General features: G+C 49.5%; 1 protein-coding gene across 1 annotated transcript; it reads left to right on the top strand.

The window, feature by feature from the left end:
* The first annotated feature begins 9,337 nt into the window (after positions 1 to 9,337).
* Positions 9,338 to 11,759, top strand: Sp9 (Sp9 transcription factor). Its single transcript, XM_027946150.2, has 2 exons — positions 9,338 to 9,358; positions 10,332 to 11,759. The coding sequence occupies exons 1-2, from the start codon at positions 9,338 to 9,340 to the stop codon at positions 11,757 to 11,759; spliced, it is 1,449 nt and encodes a 482-aa protein (XP_027801951.1).
* Positions 11,760 to 18,154: the final 6,395 nt, after the last annotated feature.

The raw sequence follows: 18,154 nt of genomic DNA, 5'->3' as shown, positions 1-18,154 counted from the left end.
CAGTGGGTGTGACAGAGGAGGGCAGCCTGCCAAGGCGGGGCTCTAGAGTGGCCGAAATCAAGAAAGCTTGGACTTGTCGACCCAGGACAAGCCTGTCCTGGGAGATGTCATATGAGTCCTCTAGGGGAATGTTACAAGCCAGCTTTCTCAGCCTCTCACTGGGCTGTAGAGGTCTGAGAAGAGATCCCACTGCAGGAGGGGATTGAAAGGGGATTTAAAAGAACTAAGAGAAGAACTCAGCAGAGTGGAATTCAGGGTAATAAAGGACAGACGAGAGCAATTGTGTGTGTGTGTGTGTGTGTGTGTGTGTGTGTGTGAGAGAGAGAGAGAGAGAGAGAGAGAGAGAGAGAAATCATAATCCACCTAGGAAGGTTTCTAATCCTGAGCTCCCATCGCATATTGGCTGCAAAAGACACATGCATGTTGTTTCTCTGCTCTCTTCTGCGTCCCATAATTAATCCGGAATGCTTCCTATTCCACATTTAGAATAGGAAGGAAACAAAAGGATTTGTCCCAAACACCCATGAACAAGCCAGGACGAAGCTCCTTCCCGCCAAACTAAGGCGGGGAAATAAACAGCGCCTGCCCAAGGCTCTAGGCGCGGGAGCCCGGGAGAAAACTAGGCTGGTTAAGAGGATCTGGAGGCTCCGAAGGAGGGAGGTAGGAAGAGACCCAGAGAGAAGGTTGGGAAGGAGAAGAAGGAGGAGGAAGAGGAGGGACCAGCAGGGGCGGAGTCGGACTGGGGTGCTGGGGTTCCGTTGTAATCGCCCCCTCCCTGCCCAGGTACTTTCCACCCCTTGGCCCCTTCCCCCATTTTAAAGCTGAAGGCAGACCAGGAGAGGAGGGGGTTAGACAAAGGGAATTCTCCTCCTCTGGGACGGGTGAAGTGCGTCTGTCCTCTCCTTGCAGGCTCTGGAAAAACTGGCAGGATTTTTCTTGTCGTGAGAAGACCTAGGAGTGCAGCGGAGGAGACAACTACAAACAGACTTTGGATTGGGAAGGAGGGCGGGAGGACGGGGGCGGGGGCCAGCTTTGATCGCCTCAGCTCTGTTGTAATTTTGTCCCCGCAAGATAGATTAGCTGGAAGTCAGCCCCAGCGAGGAGTTCCGTTCAGCGGAGTCCCCTCCCTCCTTACCCCCCTCTACCTCGTCATCTCACTCCCGGAGCTTGGTCCCTGCTCCTCCCCAAGTCTCGCCTGAAACTTCAAGGGCTAATGATTCTGTGTACCCGCAGTGATCAGGAGGCCACACAGTTCTCCAACCCTCCGTTAAACAAATATGTAAGTCATCCTCCCTGTCTCCTGGGACAGACCGGAGGAAAGGAGGCAGCTGGGACCTCTGCTGGCAGTGTCCTCCGCTAGGGAAGTGGTGTCTCTGTGACCTTCCGCTGCTCGGCACGGTCTCGGTCTCCCTCTCCCTCAGCTCTTCCTTAGAAGAAAGAGGGGCAAAGAATATGCATCTCGCCACCCACCGGACAAGCCGGGGAACCTATGTCTTTGCTTGAAAAGTTTTCTAAATAAATTACTCTGGTGGTTCTAAGCTGTGATGAACAGAGACCAGGACCGACTCTTCTCCACCATCGCGTCACGGATATAAAGGATATGGAGGCATCCTCCCCCACCCCTTTCTTTCTTCCTCATATAAATCAGCCATATAAATCATTCGCATTGTTTAAGGTACATTGATCAATCTAATGGCTTGTAATAGGCTCCTAATTGCCACTTGCAGAAGCCTGCAGGCTCATGTTTCTAGGGGAAAAGTTCTGAATGCTAGCCAAAATCCACCTTAAGCTTAAGACTGGGCCATTACAGAACCCAGGAAGAGCACCAGGATGGCTCAGTCACTCCAGTCTCAGTGCTTCAGGGGAGGGAAGAAGGGAGTATTACTGGGGATATTTGCAATTTTTTTCTTCCAATTTTCAGTTCCATATCAGTAATTCATTGATGAGCAAAGCTTAAGCTGCAATTTATTGATTATTGTGGACTGAAGATCATTTTTTTTAAGTATCAGACAAGAAACCTTCCTTATTTTCAACCCTTGTGTTTGTATTGACAGTTAAAAACTTCCTTAGTCACAAACCAGTATGCTCTTAGTCATATCTTTTTCTTGTTTCTTTCAGTGGTAGTGGGAAATAACAAAGTGATGGTGTGGGGAATTTTGTTAGAGTCTGTAAACAAGTCAAAAATAACACCTGGCATTTAGCCAGGGGAATGTTAGAGTTCGTAAACAAGTCTGGATGGTGCCTGGCAAAATGCCAGAGGGAGTGGTTTGAGAAGTAACAAAAACAAGCCATTAAGTGTGGAGATTCCTTATTGGTTGACTGATGTATCTAGTTTATGCTAATTAGATAAGCTGTGTGGAATGTATAAATACTGCTCCTGTCCTGCAATAAACGGCTCCTACTCCTGCTGTATCAACGTACACAAGTTGTTCGTCACCCCCCCGTTATTTTGCTGCAGCCGGACTGCAGCAGATGGTGGCCTGTTACGGGGAGCCCCGGGACACTCGGGGGTAAGTGACGAAAAAAGCTGCCCGTCCATAGATAGGACGGGAGCAAATCTGCTCGTCCCTAGGCAGATAGGGCGAGAGGAAAAATGGTCATTTCAAGAAAATGGAGAAGATTGATACAGTATGTTTGTGTCTTGTTTTGTCTCAGTGTATTGTATTGTCTTTGTGATGAAAATATGGAAGGGGTGAGAAGTAAATTACTAAGGGAAGAAGGCACCCCAGTGGAACCAAGAATAGTTAGGGCATGTGTTGATAAGAGCCCAGGAACTCTAGTCAGAAAGAAAAAGAAAGTTCAGAAGAAGAAGGATTATCAGGAAAAAAGTTGCAGCAAAAGGCTATTACTAAATACTTTTCGTTACCGGAGGGTGCGTGAAGCGGAGAGGCGGCTGCCGAGTGTGCAAGCCAGTCACAGTGCAGCAAGGATTTTCCAAGAGGCGGCGGCAACTGGCTCTTCCCGGCCTCCTGGCGGGGGAGCTGGCTCTTCCACTGCTGCGAGCCCAAATCTAGACCTGACCTGGAGGCACAGTCTCGCAGGCTCTTGCTCCCTGTGCCTGGAAGCAGTTTGAGTCCGGGACACTCCCCAGGGCCATCTGGGGCTGCCCAGGCGCTACAGCCAGCAGAAGACGCTACTGGTGTCCCTGATGTTTGGTCATTTTCAATGCCAATAACTAAACTACAATGATTCTCCCACACCTGGAAGCTGATGAGTAATGAGCACTATTAATGCTTATTTCAAATGCAAAAAAACCTTGAGATAATGTACTAAATTGTTCAGAAGGTTGTTTTCTTAGCACCTGCTGGAATACTACAGGATTTTCTTTAGCCATCCGGGAGTTCCTGTCTTCGTTCCAGTGCCGGTAAAGACCAAGGTGGAAGAATTTCCAGTGTTGCTGAAAACCGGATGAAACTTCGGCTGAAAAACGGACGAGACTTCAGAGCTGTTGCTGTTTCTGCTGCTACAGCTTAAGCTAGCTGCCTGCAGAACTTACCTGGACTGTGATTTAAGCTAGCTGCCTGCAGAACTTACCTGGACTGTGATTTACCTGGACTGTGAGTTAATCTATTGAGACACTGCTTTACCTGGACTGAGACAACAAACTGTAATCTATAACAAATTGTAACTCGGTATCTTTGCTAAAGGTGTCATTGCTGGTATAATTTTTCCAAGGGCTTCTTGCATGGAGCCATCAATTGGCTTGGTATTGTGGCATTTTGTATCCTCCCTTTCTGTTTGTAGCAGGTTATTTATGGTGTTTCTGTAAAAACCACTATGGTCGTTATTTAAATTAAACAAAAGGGGGAAATGTTAGAGTCTGTAAACAAGTCAAAAATAACACCTGGCATTTAGCCAGGGGAATGTTAGAGTTCGTAAACAAGTCTGGATGGTGCCTGGCAAAATGCCAGAGGGAGTGGTTTGAGAAGTAACAAAAACAAGCCATTAAGTGTGGAGATTCCTTATTGGTTGACTGATGTATCTAGTTTATGCTAATTAGATAAGCTGTGTGGAATGTATAAATACTGCTCCTGTCCTGCAATAAACGGCTCCTACTCCTGCTGTATCAACGTACACAAGTTGTTCGTCACCCCCCCGTTATTTTGCTGCAGCCGGACTGCAGCAGAATTTGTTAAAGAGAAGGAAGAAAAAGCCAAACTTTCTGTAGGAGAGTCCTGCAAGGTATGCCTGAATGGTTGTTTAACATGGTACAGTTGTGCTTTCTTCAATCCCTGGATGAAGGAAGAATGAGTTGGAAGTTGGAAGCCTCCTCAAAAGCTGCCTGTGACATGATTAAACTGAGGAGGCTGGTCCTTTGGCTAGGAGAAGATGACTAATGACCAGAATCCCGTGACCATTGGCTTTCTTGATATTAGTTTAGAATTTATATGAAAAAAGTTAATTATTGTCTCCAATAGAGTAGAGTTGGCTAAGGCAACAAATGTGGATCATTTTGATAGAGATGCTCTGAAAAAGAGGAAAGTCAACACTGAATTCCACATTTGCTTAGTTTGAGGACCCCTCTACCATGGTTGATGAGAAAGGGAAGAAGGTACAACCCTAAGCCCAATAGGCCTCCCATAGTTTTCTAGTAATGCAGTAAACAAATCTATGATGCTTGTTTAATAATCTTCCAATAATTGCAGTCATTAAAATCATCACAGTCTACAGTCACCTTCCTTCCTTTGACACACCAGAGTCTTGTCTTTAATTGTTAATTCATTTTTGGCTCAGATAAACAGATCAAGGCAAGCTTAAAATATATGGCCCAAATACATCTAGCAGCAGAAAATTTAAACGTTTGGACTGTACTTGACAGACTAGGGCTTTTTAATTTCTCCAGTAGATCTTATAGAGGCAAGAAAGATTTGCATCTCTCACTACCTGTAAATATCAGTGATACCTCTGAGATAGAAAAAAAAAAGATGAAAGTCTCATTGGCCTATTGATTCTTCCTGGCTCTTTTATTTGCCAGGGTTGGACTGGAAGGAGGGAGAGCATTATAGAACAAATATTAAATGAAAGCTCAACAGAAATTGTGGGAGAGTTCCTCAATTTTCAATTAATTTTCTTGATCCATTTGATCTCAATTCGGGTGCTTTTAAAGATATAAATACATGTTAACCATAAAAGATTCCCTTCTAATCAAAGGCTGCATTTCATTTTCACTCACACTGACAAATTCCAACTGCAGGAAGGATTCACCCGACTCAACAGGCGTTAGGAGACTGTACTGGGCTTCCTTGCCTTTGCTCATGGCAGGCGAAGATGGCACACAAGGGCATCTTTTTTTCTTTTTTAACTCAAGTTATTAATATGTCTCCCCAACTCCCACACGGAGCTGACCTGATAATCACTGCTCTAGTGTAGATCATGCAAATGAAAAGCATAATTAATTGCGCAAACGATTCAAAAAGAGAGCTCTGTGGCTTAGCAAATAAATAAATAAAGGCAAGTGGGAGGACAGGTAAATGCTTTTTGCAAGCTCCTCTCCCTCTTACCCCCAACCCTACTCCACATCCTGGTTCTGGTGGCCCGGACTTCGACTGCAGCCAGCTCTGCCAAGGCGAGAACCTTGAGTCCATCCTCTTTCACTGCCTCCCCTCCTGCAGATATTCTCCATTCTCCCCAACTCCATCCCATGCCACCCCGGTGCTGTACATCCGCTGCGAAACTCTGCTTCTGGTCAAAACTCCCCAGGAGACTGGGCAGCTACCTAATATTTACCCAGCTACAATACCGAGGAGTGCAGACAATAACTGGTCTTCCTGCTCGCTACTCTGCTTAGTGCATCAGGGAAAAGCATTTTATCTGTAGCGTAGGAGCTCCAATTCTTCCGATCAGCCCTAAAGACGCAATTGTTTCCCCAGCTTTGCCTCTTTAACACAGCAACTTGAGCAGTTGCTCAGATCAAAGCTCTCTGGAAAGGCAAGATGGGAGAAACAATATTTGTTCAAAGGAAGTGAACTCTTCCCTTTAATTACCCCATTCTTCTTTATTAGGATTCATATTGAATTTTTTTTTTTGCAAAAAATTATGTTGATTTAACCATAGTGTATTTACGATGTAAATATATTCCAGGATGAAAACGTCACGGATCAATTGTAAAGGACCCGGATACATAATTTTAAAAAATCAGTTTCAGTGTATATGAGGTTCTCACCCCACTTTCTCTGCTCAGTCAGATTTGTTTATGCAGAATCGACATTTAATAGTGCTAATTGCACTCCAGTTAAATTGCCCTGATTGCAGAAAGGGAAGCAATTTTCATGCTCTCTGTCTGGGTTTGGAAGAAATTGTTTTATATTCACCTCTTTATAAAGAAGTGGAGATAAGGCACCGGGGCCTTTGCACAAATTGCACTTAGGGGCTGACTGGCAGCATTCAGGCGCTATAATAGAGCATTATTTGGCCGTTTTGAATAATGTAAAGCGTTTGCTGAAAGCTATTCTCCTGAAAATTGCTTTAACTTTTAAAAGGGTGATGATTCACTCCAAACCAGGCCTTTGTTACATTGTCATTATTTCCCCAAATGTTTTAACAGTCAGCTCAACACTTTAGCATAACACATTGATCTTTGTTTAAAAACTAGATTTTTTAGCGGATGAAAAAAATCTGTGTGTGGGGGGACTGGACTTCCTACGAAAAGATTTCCATGGGGCCCCACCTTAGAGTTGATCTGGCCCGAGTGTTTGTCTGCGTTCGTTTGGAAGATTTCCCTAACTTTTATTGTGATGCGGACGCGTGTCTAAAGGAATATCCGAATGCCCACGTCGAGAGTCTGACAGCTGCAACAACGTGGAAAACGGTGGGAGGGGTGGGGAGAGGAGGCGGAGAAGGAGACAAGCAGGGCGCTGGGAGCCCGAGGTGCCCGAGAGAACCGTTTTAAACGGTTGGCTTGAAAATGTCACCAGTGCTAAGTGGCTTTTCGGATTGTCTTATTTATTACTTTGTCAGGTTTCTTTAAGGAGAGGGTGTGTTGGGGGTGGGGGAGGAGGAGGACAGGGGAAACCTCTGCGCTTCTCCTCCTGGGCTGCACAGGGTGAGTCGGAAACGCCTCACTGCCACTTAACAATCCCTCTATTAGTAAATCGACGCAGAGACTCCACAGGAAGCCTAGGACTAGTCTCCCACTTCCAGGGCAGAAGTCACCTGTTGGGAACGGCTGCTCGGTCCCCCTGCCGGGCTTTCCAGCTCTTCCAGGCGGCTCGATTTCCCCTCAACCTTCCACCCCAAGTCCCTTAGGGGATTTTCACAACCCCACCCCCTCTCGGATTTCCGCCTTAGCCCCCCCAAGGGCACAGCGCATCTTCTTTTTCCCCCCTCTCTCCTTTTTCTTTCTCTGTCATAATTTGGTGCTTTCGCCACCTTAAAGCGTTAAGTGGGGGGAGCATTCTGAACAAAAGTATTCTAACAAAAAGAAGAAGAGGAGGAGGAGGAGGAGGAAAAAGAAGAAGCAAAAGCGACCCACATAGCCCTCCCCACCAACGAAGTGTGCCAGGATACACACAGGCTCCATCTTAGGGCTGAGAGAAGCGCTACGGTTGTTCATACTTTTGGGCCAAGAGATATTGCAAAAGAGGAGACAAAACACTGGGAGAACAGTTCCACATCCTCCTCATTTGCTCCCCCTCCGCGACAATTTGTCTTTTGCACATGAGCATTTGGGGTTAATTATTATTATTATTATTTAAGTGCAGGATGTGAGTTTGGAGGGGAATGAGCTTAAAACCAGTACCCAGGTTTGCCTGAGGGCGCTGGTATTTCTAGTTCAAAAGCAGCCTCTGACTACCCCAGAGAAGAAGAAAGTGGGGCCCAGAAAGAAGGGAAACTGTTCAGAGTTTGCCAGAGACTCGAGCACGCGTCCTTGTGTGTGTAAGGACACCTCTTTTCACACCAAGGTCTGGGGAGCGCTTCAGGATGATTCCAGAGTGCGGAATGTTGAAGGCGCCCACGTGTGGCCTGGTGGTCCGCGCTCGCGCGTGAAGGTCGGGGAGACGCTCTTTCACAAGTCTGCGAAATCAGGGCGCTCCAGGATGAGTCTATCTCTTAACAACGCACTCCAACCTTGCAGAGGACCCTCTAGGCCCTGATGGTCGGGCGTAAGCATAGGTTGGAGCTGGCACAAGAAAACTCGACTCCAGGCTGAAACGCGACATGCAAATCTTCGCTGGGTTAAACAAACAGCCGAGCAAGCTGCAGCTTCAGCGGGGGTGGCGATGGGGGCGGACGCCGCTCTCGTCGGTCTCTGTTTCCAAAGTTGTTACAGTGTGAAAATAAGCGGCTTCGTGCAGCTTGTTGTATGGGCTGATGCTTCCCACCCCCACTCCAGCCCCCAGCAAAACCTGGCAGATAATCAGTACGTCCCACTGTTTAGTCATATTTGACAACTGGGTTAAGTTGGTATCTAGGCGCTGGTGAAACCGTACAAAGGGTGCCCTCAATTACCACCAGAAGCTTCTGGCGTGAGTGGCACTTGTATTACCCCCCGGGTCAGAGGCCAGAGCGACAATTAGGAAGTCACTTAGACCGCTGGAGGGAAATGGCGGGATGCAGTAGGCTCCAGGCCCTCCCAACAAGTCTGTGGTTGTAGACCTGTATGCAGAGGCCTGTTTTTCTCCTCTCAGAGGAGCTGTCCCTTTACGCCCCCACCTTAATGTGACTGAGTAAAACTGAATCCGGTGAAAATAAGGAACCGGGTAATAGACCGACAATGATAAAACCTCGAGCGAGAATGATGGATAAAAGCTCAAGTTATGCTCCTCAGGCAAGAGCCTGGACACACAAAGTGAACGTTGACATTTCTCTCTGTACTTGGGCTCCCGGACTCGGCGCCCCCTCCCCTACTGCCTCCTTTCCCACAAGTGGAGTGGAATCGGACTGTCAGCCCTAACTTGCAACATCTTGGGGCAGCTGGGGTGGGGGAGCTTATGGCTCGGTCTCTACGGTACTTAAACCTGGCTCGATGCGTGTGTGTAAATTTTTAATTGCACTGTAATTTCTTCAGTCCCCAGCCCGCGCCCCCCACCCCCGCCCTCACCCGCATACTTGACTGGCACGCGCCGGGAGCCCGGGCTCGGGCCCTTCGGCACGTCTGATTGGCTGCGGGGCAGCTCCCGTCTGCTCTGCCTGCGCCCTCATTGGGCGAGAAGCGCAGCCAGCGGCACTTCAAAGCGGGTGCTCCTCGCACTTAGGCTGAGTTTAGCCGGCGGGAGCCCGGAGTCCGCTCGGCGCTAGCGCGGGGACACGGGAGCCGCGCGGGACCCGAGCAGTTTTTCAGAGCAGTCGCCAGGCTCAGCCCCTCTCCCGGCCCCGCCGCGCAGCTCAGAGACCTGCTATGGCCACGTCTATACTTGGGGTAAGTCGCAAGCGCGGCAACGCATTTGCTTGTTTTAACTAATTTTTCGTTATGGCTTCACCGGGTCCGCGACTCCCAAGGAACTGTTGCTGCTGGACCGCAGCTTCAGCTTATTTTAGCACTTTCCACATTTCCGGGATTGATTCTTTCAGAGTTATTGGAACCCAGAAGATGCTTTTATAAGAAAAGGGTTTCTTAAGCAAGTTTCTTTTCATTTGGTTTTAAAAGCTAAAGATTTCCCCCCCTCCTTGATTTATAGCCCATCCCCCCTTGCTTTGGGGATTGTTGCAGTTAGACGACTGTGGTGTTTCCAGAAAAGTCTTAATCGTTTTGCAGTCCATACACTCACCGTTAATAAACATTTACATTTACGCGTCTCCCCAGTTCGCCCCTGACTTTGAAAACCGTCGCTGGGCCGCTATCTTCATATTGTTTTTGTAATCGGTGTGTGTGTGTGTGTGTGTGTGTGTGTGTGTGAATTTTAAAACCAAAATTTTCTATTTAAAAAACAGACAAGTCGTGTAACAAGCCTTGGAAGAAGTGCTCCAAGTTTCGCCCATCCCTGGGTTGCAGTTTCGGCTACCTCCGCCCTCGCTGGGTGTTTGTTGTCTGTGTTTACCTTCATGCTTCACCCGGAAGGGCGACTTGGGGGCTTCTGGGAGAGAGTCTTAAGTCCGGTTCTAGGCAGGTTTTGCAGCAACTGAGGTGGAGAAAACCGAGATATTTATGATTTGTAGCCTCACCGAAGAATAACTTCCCGGCGCCCGGACCTTCGCTCTGGCAATCGCCTCTGCCCCGCGGAGGGCGCGGGGCATCCTCCGCGAGCGCGTGGGGAGGAGGCGCGAGCCAGGGACCCACGGCACCCCGGGACCAGCTGTGGAGGACAAGGCTGCTCACGGGTGCACTTTGTGTCTCCCCCCACTTCCTCCTGCCCTCCTCCTCCTTGCTCCCTCCCTCACCCCACCCACTCTAGGAAGAGCCGCGCTTTGGAACGACCCCGTTGGCCATGCTGGCGGCGACCTGCAACAAGATCGGCAACACGAGCCCGCTGACCACGCTACCAGAGTCAAGCGCCTTCGCCAAAGGAGGCTTTCATCCCTGGAAGCGCTCTTCGTCCAGCTGCAACCTCGGCTCCAGCCTGTCAGGCTTCGCTGTGGCCACTGGCGGCCGTGGCTCGGGCGGCTTGGCGGGTGGCTCCAGCGCCGCCAACAGCGCCTTCTGCCTGGCCTCCACGTCGCCCACGTCGTCCGCCTTCAGCAGCGACTACGGCGGCCTCTTCTCCAACTCGGCCGCTGCCGCGGCGGCGGCGGCCGGGGTGTCCCCACAGGAGGCGGGCGGCCAGTCGGCCTTCATCTCCAAGGTTCACTCGACGGCGGCAGACGGCCTGTACCCGCGCGTGGGCATGGCGCATCCTTACGAGTCGTGGTACAAATCAGGCTTCCACTCGACGCTGGCGGCGGGCGAGGTGACCAACGGTGCGGCGTCGTCGTGGTGGGACGTGCACAGCAGCCCGGGCTCGTGGCTGGAGGTGCAGAACCCCGCTGGGGGGCTCCAGAGCTCGCTGCACTCGGGCGCCCCCCAGGCCTCGCTGCACTCGCAGCTGGGCACCTACAATCCCGACTTCAGCTCGCTTACGCACTCGGCCTTCAGCTCCACGGGCCTCGGCTCCTCTGCCGCTGCCGCCTCGCACCTGCTCTCCACCAGCCAGCACCTGCTGGCTCAGGACGGCTTCAAGCCCGTGCTGCCCTCCTATTCGGACTCAAGCGCCGCAGTGGCGGCCGCTGCCGCCAGCGCCATGATCTCCGGCGCTGCGGCTGCCGCCGCCGGGGGGAGTTCGGCGCGCTCGGCTCGCCGCTACTCCGGCCGCGCCACCTGCGACTGCCCCAACTGCCAGGAGGCGGAGAGGCTGGGCCCTGCCGGGGCGAGCCTGCGGCGCAAGGGCTTGCACAGCTGCCACATTCCGGGCTGCGGCAAAGTGTACGGCAAGACATCGCACCTGAAGGCGCACCTGCGCTGGCACACGGGCGAGCGGCCTTTCGTGTGCAACTGGCTCTTCTGCGGCAAGCGCTTCACGCGCTCGGACGAGCTGCAGCGGCACCTGCGGACTCACACGGGCGAGAAGCGCTTCGCCTGTCCGGTGTGCAACAAGCGCTTCATGCGGAGCGACCACCTGAGCAAACACATTAAGACGCACAACGGGGGCGGCGGGGGCAAAAAGGGCAGCGACAGTGACACGGACGCCAGCAACCTGGAGACGCCCCGCTCCGAGTCCCCCGACCTCATCCTGCATGACTCCGGCGTCAGTGCCGCCCGGGCGGCGGCGGCGGCGGCTGCGGCGGCGGCTGCAGCGGCGGCCTCGGCGGGAGGCAAGGAAGCCCCGACTGGCCCCAACGATTCTTAAAGGCTGGACGAGAAGCGCGAGCGAGCGAGTAGAGACACGGAAAGCGAGTGAGAGGTTCGGAGGGCGAGCAAGCGGGGCACGGGAGGGCGAGGGCTCCAGTGACGCCCCGAAGCCCGGATGGGCGCGAGGTGGAGCCACGCGCGGCGCCTCGGCCCTGGTTTGCCGGCTTAGCCTGGAGCTCCCCTCCGCCGTCCGCGCCCAGATGAGAATCGAACGCGTGGTCCAGAAACAAAAGCAAACCATCCTTCGACATAAACACCTTTTAACACTGCACACACAGATATATACATACACCAGAGACCCACAACCTCAAGTATCCACACTCGTGCGCGCGCGCGCACACACACATACACACATCCCTTACACAAACTTCTCAAGCGAAGAGCAATACACAGAATCGCCCCTTCCTCCCCCACTGTCCTTCTCTGTCCTTTTCTCAGAAAACTAGCCACCACCCAGCAAAGGACTGTCAGAACATTTGAAAACAAATGGACCTATAAAAACAGACCCTTTGTGTGGATTATATTATATATAAAATGCTCCAAGTCCTGCTTGATATCTACTTACAATGAGACTTTTTTTTTTCCTAAAAAGGAAGCATCAAAAAAAAAAAAAAAAAAAAAAAAAAGGCCTAAGGTGAGAAATTAAACTGGAAGTCTAGCGACAGTTTCTCTGTATTTCATAACATCTGTATAAATAGGGTTCAAAAGATTGTGTTCGCTTTTATTTTCTTGTAAATGTTCATTCGAATAGAGTTTTTTTTTTTCTTTTTGGTGAATTCCTGAAATTCAGGGAGATTTTTTTTTTTAATTTTCTGATGCACTTTGTGAAAGTCAGTATATATGTAAAAAGATATTTAAAATGTTGAGTTATCATTTCACTCAAACACGTAAGTTAAGGTCATCTAAAGAAATTAAATGCGTTTATCTGTATGAAGAAAATCTTGACATATTTTCATTTGGGTATTATTAAAGGACTCTGAACAATACACTTCCTTTTTTTATTTTAAATCCTGTTTCCCCCTTAATAACCTTTATGTGGTTGACTTTTTTTGTTGGGAAACAATTCCATTAATGTTAGTTGTAGGTAATGTAAAGTTTATGTGGGTTATAAAAGCCATAATACATATACATTTTTGAGAAGTCAAAATTATTTATTTGTATATCAACAGCATAAATTAAATTGGGTTATAAGAACGTGCAGTTGTATTACTTAATGGGTGGGCTCTGGAAAAGTGACATTTTAAGTATCTGCATCACCTAAAAACAGCAGAGTTCCTTGGCAAGTCTAACTGGGGAGACACCTAACTTCCCATAGGGGTCAGAGAAAACTCTGGTGGATTTGTTTGTTTTTTGAAAGTAATTTGAAAACAATCTGTGAAAGGAAAAAGCTTTTTAGAGAGAAGTCTTTTAGCTCTTAAGACCCTCTAGGTTGGGAGGTATCTCAGGGGAATAAATCGCTAGAGTCAATACCCCGGAAAAGACATTTCATGCCTAAATGAAAATCTTGTTAAATGTTATTAATTTTGACTTAGAGCACACAGCAGCCCCCTGTGCCTTGTATTCCCTTATTAGGGATTCATGTCTTATCAAATATCTAATTAATCTCCTAGACATCATTTGTTCTGGCCAACTTTATCTCAGCTGGTCCACGGGGAAAACTCCAAATATTCTCTGTGACAAAGCTCCCTTGAAGATCTTTTTAATTGTCTAAATTAACTGCACCAAATTTGCATGTCAAACAGTAAAGGGCAACCTGAGATAAAATGTAAACGTTTTAAAAGCCCCCAAACTAAGCACTTGATTTGATAACTAGGCTTTTTAATGTTATGGAAGACAACTGCTCCTTTCCTTTTCAAAGAAGGCTGATCTATGCAAATAGTGAATTGGAAATGCCTAGGTCCCCGAGCCGTCAAATGGCCCTCGCAGGTTATTTGAATATCAGTGGCGCTGCTTCTGAAAAGGTTCAAGGATGCTCTCTGACTTCTTTGTGATTACTCAGTGCGGCGTCTTATTCTGAAGAAAAAAACTCAGGAATAATTAAAGGCTGGGATCAGGCCTGGGAACACATTTGGGACAGGAATCTCATTTAGACAGTCTCTTTCAAAATAAGGCACAGTTAAATTGACCAGAAGGCAATTATTGAAATGAAAATTATTTTCACTCTCTTTGTCTTCTGACCACCAACTTAACAGCACCAGTTTAAAAAGAGGGAGAAGGGAGGGAGAGTCGAAAAGAAAATTGGTAAATGAGACAATTTTTGCAATTCGAAAAAAAAAATTTAATTTGGAAAATAAAGTACATATTTGCAGAATAAAAATATTTCTAAAAGGCTTCCTACACAATAGGAAATACAAGAGAAGTCATCACCAACAGATTTTTTTTTTTCTTTTTCGATTACTGTCCTTGGAAACTTGAAGATTTTAATTCTTAGAAAAGAAAAAAATTAATTATTGTTATTAACAGTCATCAGAACTCCGCTCTGAAAAGCCAAGTAGTGAAGTAGCGATTGAACAGAACGAAGGTCCCCAGCGGGGCGTTTGCAATGTGAGGTTCAGTGGCTTCTTCCCTTTGCTTCTTTTGCTCGCTTCCCCCAACCCCCACCCCCGGCTTCGGCAGCCCTGCTCTTCCACGGGGAAAACTCTATTTTATAGTTTTTCTTCACTTTGGCCATTTTCTTTCACCGCTCAAGCCGTTTCTAACTGAGACTCTTCGCCCCTCATGCTCCTTCGGGGTTCATATCTGGTCTTGGGGAGAAGCTGGCAGAGAGGTGCTTTGGACAGAAGCGCTGCAGGCCCAGAGTGTGCCGGGTAGGTTTTGGGGCCGTGGGCGGGCGGCGTGGAGGTGAGGACGTGGTGAGGGTTCCCGAGGAATGAGGGCGCCCGGGTGTCGGGTCCAGTAAGCTTTGTTTCTCCTTTATAATAAAAGCAGATCAAAGGGCCTGGCTGTGCAGGTCCCGCTTGCCGCGCAGCTCCCTCCGCAGGCCAGTGATCAAGGCCTCTGCGCCCTGCCTCTGCCCCGCGGGTCAGCCGATGTCCATCACCGCGGCTCCCGGGAACGGCGGGCGGCGACACAGACCCAAGTGTCCTGCGGGGAGACCAGAGTGCGCGGAACCTGAACCCGGTGGGAGCCGGACAACCGTTCTTGGCCGAAACCAACCTGGGAACACGGATTCCAACTGCCTCCAGCCCCTCCTCCGTCCCTTCCCTCAGCCGTAGGCATCCCAGGGGCGCAGAGAACCTTGACCCCAGTGGGTGGCGACCAGCTGAGGCCGAGCAAATTGGAGAGGGCGTGAGTGAGAAGAGAGAGTCCATAAGCGAGGACACTAGCTGGGTCCCCAACTGAGGTGGGGCCGTGCCTCCCCAGGGCCACCTCGGGGCCCGGGTGGCCTGGGCCTCTCTGGCTTCGCGACCCAGAGGAGGTGAAGGCCGCCGCCTGAACCTGGGTACAGATGTGGAGGTCGGTGCGAGGCTGGAGGTCGTTGCACCGGGGCCCGGAGTCCCTCCCGAGCCGGGGTGAGGGAAAATGCGATTTCGTTTCAGCGGGTTTCTCAAAGTTTCCTGTTCCGCAGCTTCTAGGGCAATAGAGGAACCAAGACCAAGCGTTCCTCGGCCTGCGCCTATCCATCCCCAAACCACACCCTCCCTCGGTGCTTTCCTTTCCGGACGCTGCTGTAACCCCCTGGAGTGAATCGGATCCTACCTGGTGAGGAAAAAGGAAAGGAAAAAAATTTTCTTTATGCAAAGGAGAGAAAACATTACTTTGACGAGATTAGATTGTGCACCTGAACGGCGTGTCTGGACATTCCGTCAAGTCGTTGCAAATCGTGTAAAATTGAATTTCTTATTATTCAGATGGAAACTTTATTTATTTTAACTCTAATCTTATTTGCATCTATTATCTGTATTCACCAAAGCTCTCTTCCACTACAAAAATGCAGATGAAGTAAATCTCACATAAATCCCGCCCATTTGGGTAATTGGTATACTAAGTGTTTATTTTAAGTGAGAATAATTTAGCTACAAATTTTCTTAAGGAATAACATTCTTAACACATTAAAAAAACTGAAAACTCTGATTTGCTTTTATGTTTGACAGTAGCTCTTGATTCCCACAAGAGGAGCGTGGCGAGTGCGGCTCGCTGGCGCCATCTAGAGCTCCAAAATGGGAGAGCCGCCCTGTCTGCCTGGAGCTTGGCTCTTAGCGTGCGGAGACCGGCTTTTCCTGTGAGCTGCAGCAACCCAGCGAATCAAGCAAAGAAAAGCGGGGTTTTGTGTTCTATCAGGGAACGAGCTCCGCTACTGGGGGGCACTGCTTAGCCGTGGTTCTCAGGGAAGGGGGTCGTTTCTGGAATGTGCTGGCCGGAAAAGCCAAGCAAAACAAAATAACGCCCCGTTCGGCCCTGGTCTTAGCGTTGTTGCATTTAACATCCTTTTCAAGGCAACTTCGGGGTCTATCAACTCAGAGAACGTTGAGCGCAGCCGGCGGCGCGTGAACCCTGAGATTGGAACTTAGCTGTGGGAGCAGCGCCCCCCACTCCCGCATACTTGGCTCTACGACCCCAGATTGAGGCCTCCTGGTCCGGAAGCCCATGGGGCCGGAACCAAGCAGATAAAACCCGGCCACCAAAACCACCCCCACATCCCCAGACACCCCTGGATGGAAAGGAAAGACAAGGACACGCAGCTTTGGCCAGCCAGGACGCAGGGACCTCCCAAGTTGCTTTCTGCTTAGCCGCGGTCCTCCAGGAGGCCACCTCAGCCCAAGTCGGGCGCCGGGGACGCCGGTGCAGGCCGAGGCCGGGCGAGGAGCCCCTAGAGCCCTCGCTTCGGACCCTTCCGAAGGGTGCGAACACCCCTTGGGCACAGACCGACCTTCTTTGTCCTTTTTCCCTTTGAAACCCAAATCTAAAATCAGATAACAGTTGGGGGCGTTGGCCAATTTTCTCTCCTCTGTGCATCGCCCTCCCCCCGCCGCCCCTTTCCCTCCTCTTCCTAGTCCACTACCCCACCCCCATCCCCAGTCCTCAGACGTCGTGCAGTGACTTCATCCCTCCCCCACCCCTCTCGCATTTATTATATTTTAATTTTAACAGCGACACCTTCCAAACCCGTGCCCGATGCAGCGGAGGCGCAGTCGCCCGAAGCAGCGAGAACCCGGCCGAGGCGTCTGGGCGCCTGGCTCCCCGAACTCACGCCAGGGAAACGCAGTGCGTTTCCGGGAACTCGCAGCCACCTTTGCAGCGGGTACTCGGCTGGGCTTGTATTTGCTGTTTTAATACAAACCCCGCCGCACTGCCTATTTCAAAGATGTGCTAATTACTACTTGGATAGCAGGGCGCAAAGTCCTTGTCCATTTCCCAGTACAAAGTAGGTTGCTAGAAAATTTGAAATTGCCTTTCAGCCTAAAGCTGCCTTACCTGAATGTCATAATTACAGTAATTATGTACATCCAAATTACATGCTAATTAAATTAGAATCAAATCGTTCTAAATCGAAATCAAATGAGGTAGTGAAGAATTAATCAATGACAACATAAATAGAGAGCTTCCTTCAGAGATATTTATTGTAACGATCCAAGGAGGAATTTGATCTGAAAAAGTCACCTGTTTATTTACTTTCAAATTAGTAATCAGTTATTATCCCTTCTCCATAATTTTAACCGTTCAGTGTTATTTACCCCCCACCCTTTCCAGATGCTGGAGTTTATAGAAATATGTATGAGGTAAATACATACAGACATGCCTCCCCCATATATTATTGATATAAATACATGCGGTATGTTTTCATCTCCAGTTAGGGAGAAGGTTTCAGAATGTCCATTGGAATACATCCATCCAGGGCTCGTTCTCAGGGACCCAGGAAATGTTAGCACCTTGGAGTTTTCTGTTTTTTCGAAAACCTTTGCACACTCTTCCTTTGGAAACGCACGCTGGGCATTTTGCATTGTTTTGTGTGCATCTTATCTTTCCAGGGTGATTCATTTATAAAAGAAATGCAAACTGATAGGGTGTGACTCCCCCAGTCCGTTATATGATTGCAGATTGATGACAAGCGTTGACATTTTCTTTTTTTTTTGCCCCAGGAGCGAGAGATTAGCACTGGCTTCATAAAAGCGCCTTCTTCACCTGTGGAGCCCCAGCCACCAGAGAAATTCGCTCGCCTTCCTAACTATTGCTGGCGAGTCCGCCCTCCGACCCGCGCACGAGAGACGCGCCGGAGGCCAGGCGAGCTCAGGCGGGAAGTGGCAGGCGAGGCCCCTGGCGCGCAGCTCCCCTGACCCGCAGCCTCGAGGCCTGGGAATTTCTTCGGGATGCGTTTAGGCCACTGTGGTGGAGAGGGGACGAAGGACCTGTACAGAGAGCTAACTTGGACCCTTTCCCGCTACACTTTATGGG

This window comes from Marmota flaviventris, chromosome 11 (genome assembly GCF_047511675.1).
Source record: "Marmota flaviventris isolate mMarFla1 chromosome 11, mMarFla1.hap1, whole genome shotgun sequence".
NCBI classification, from domain to species: Eukaryota; Metazoa; Chordata; class Mammalia; order Rodentia; family Sciuridae; genus Marmota; species Marmota flaviventris.
The sequence above is the reverse complement of the archived record's forward strand: the minus strand, read 5'-3'. Positions and strand labels throughout refer to the sequence as shown.

What these genes read in the sequence shown, in the direction of transcription:
- Sp9 (XM_027946150.2), top strand. Translation starts at nt 9,338, where the DNA reads ATGGCCACGTCTATACTTGGG. An exon ending in TGGCCACGTCTATACTTGGG is followed by an intron (nt 9,359 to 10,331) that starts GTAAGTCGCAAG and finishes CACCCACTCTAG; the next exon opens with GAAGAGCCGCGCTTTGGAAC.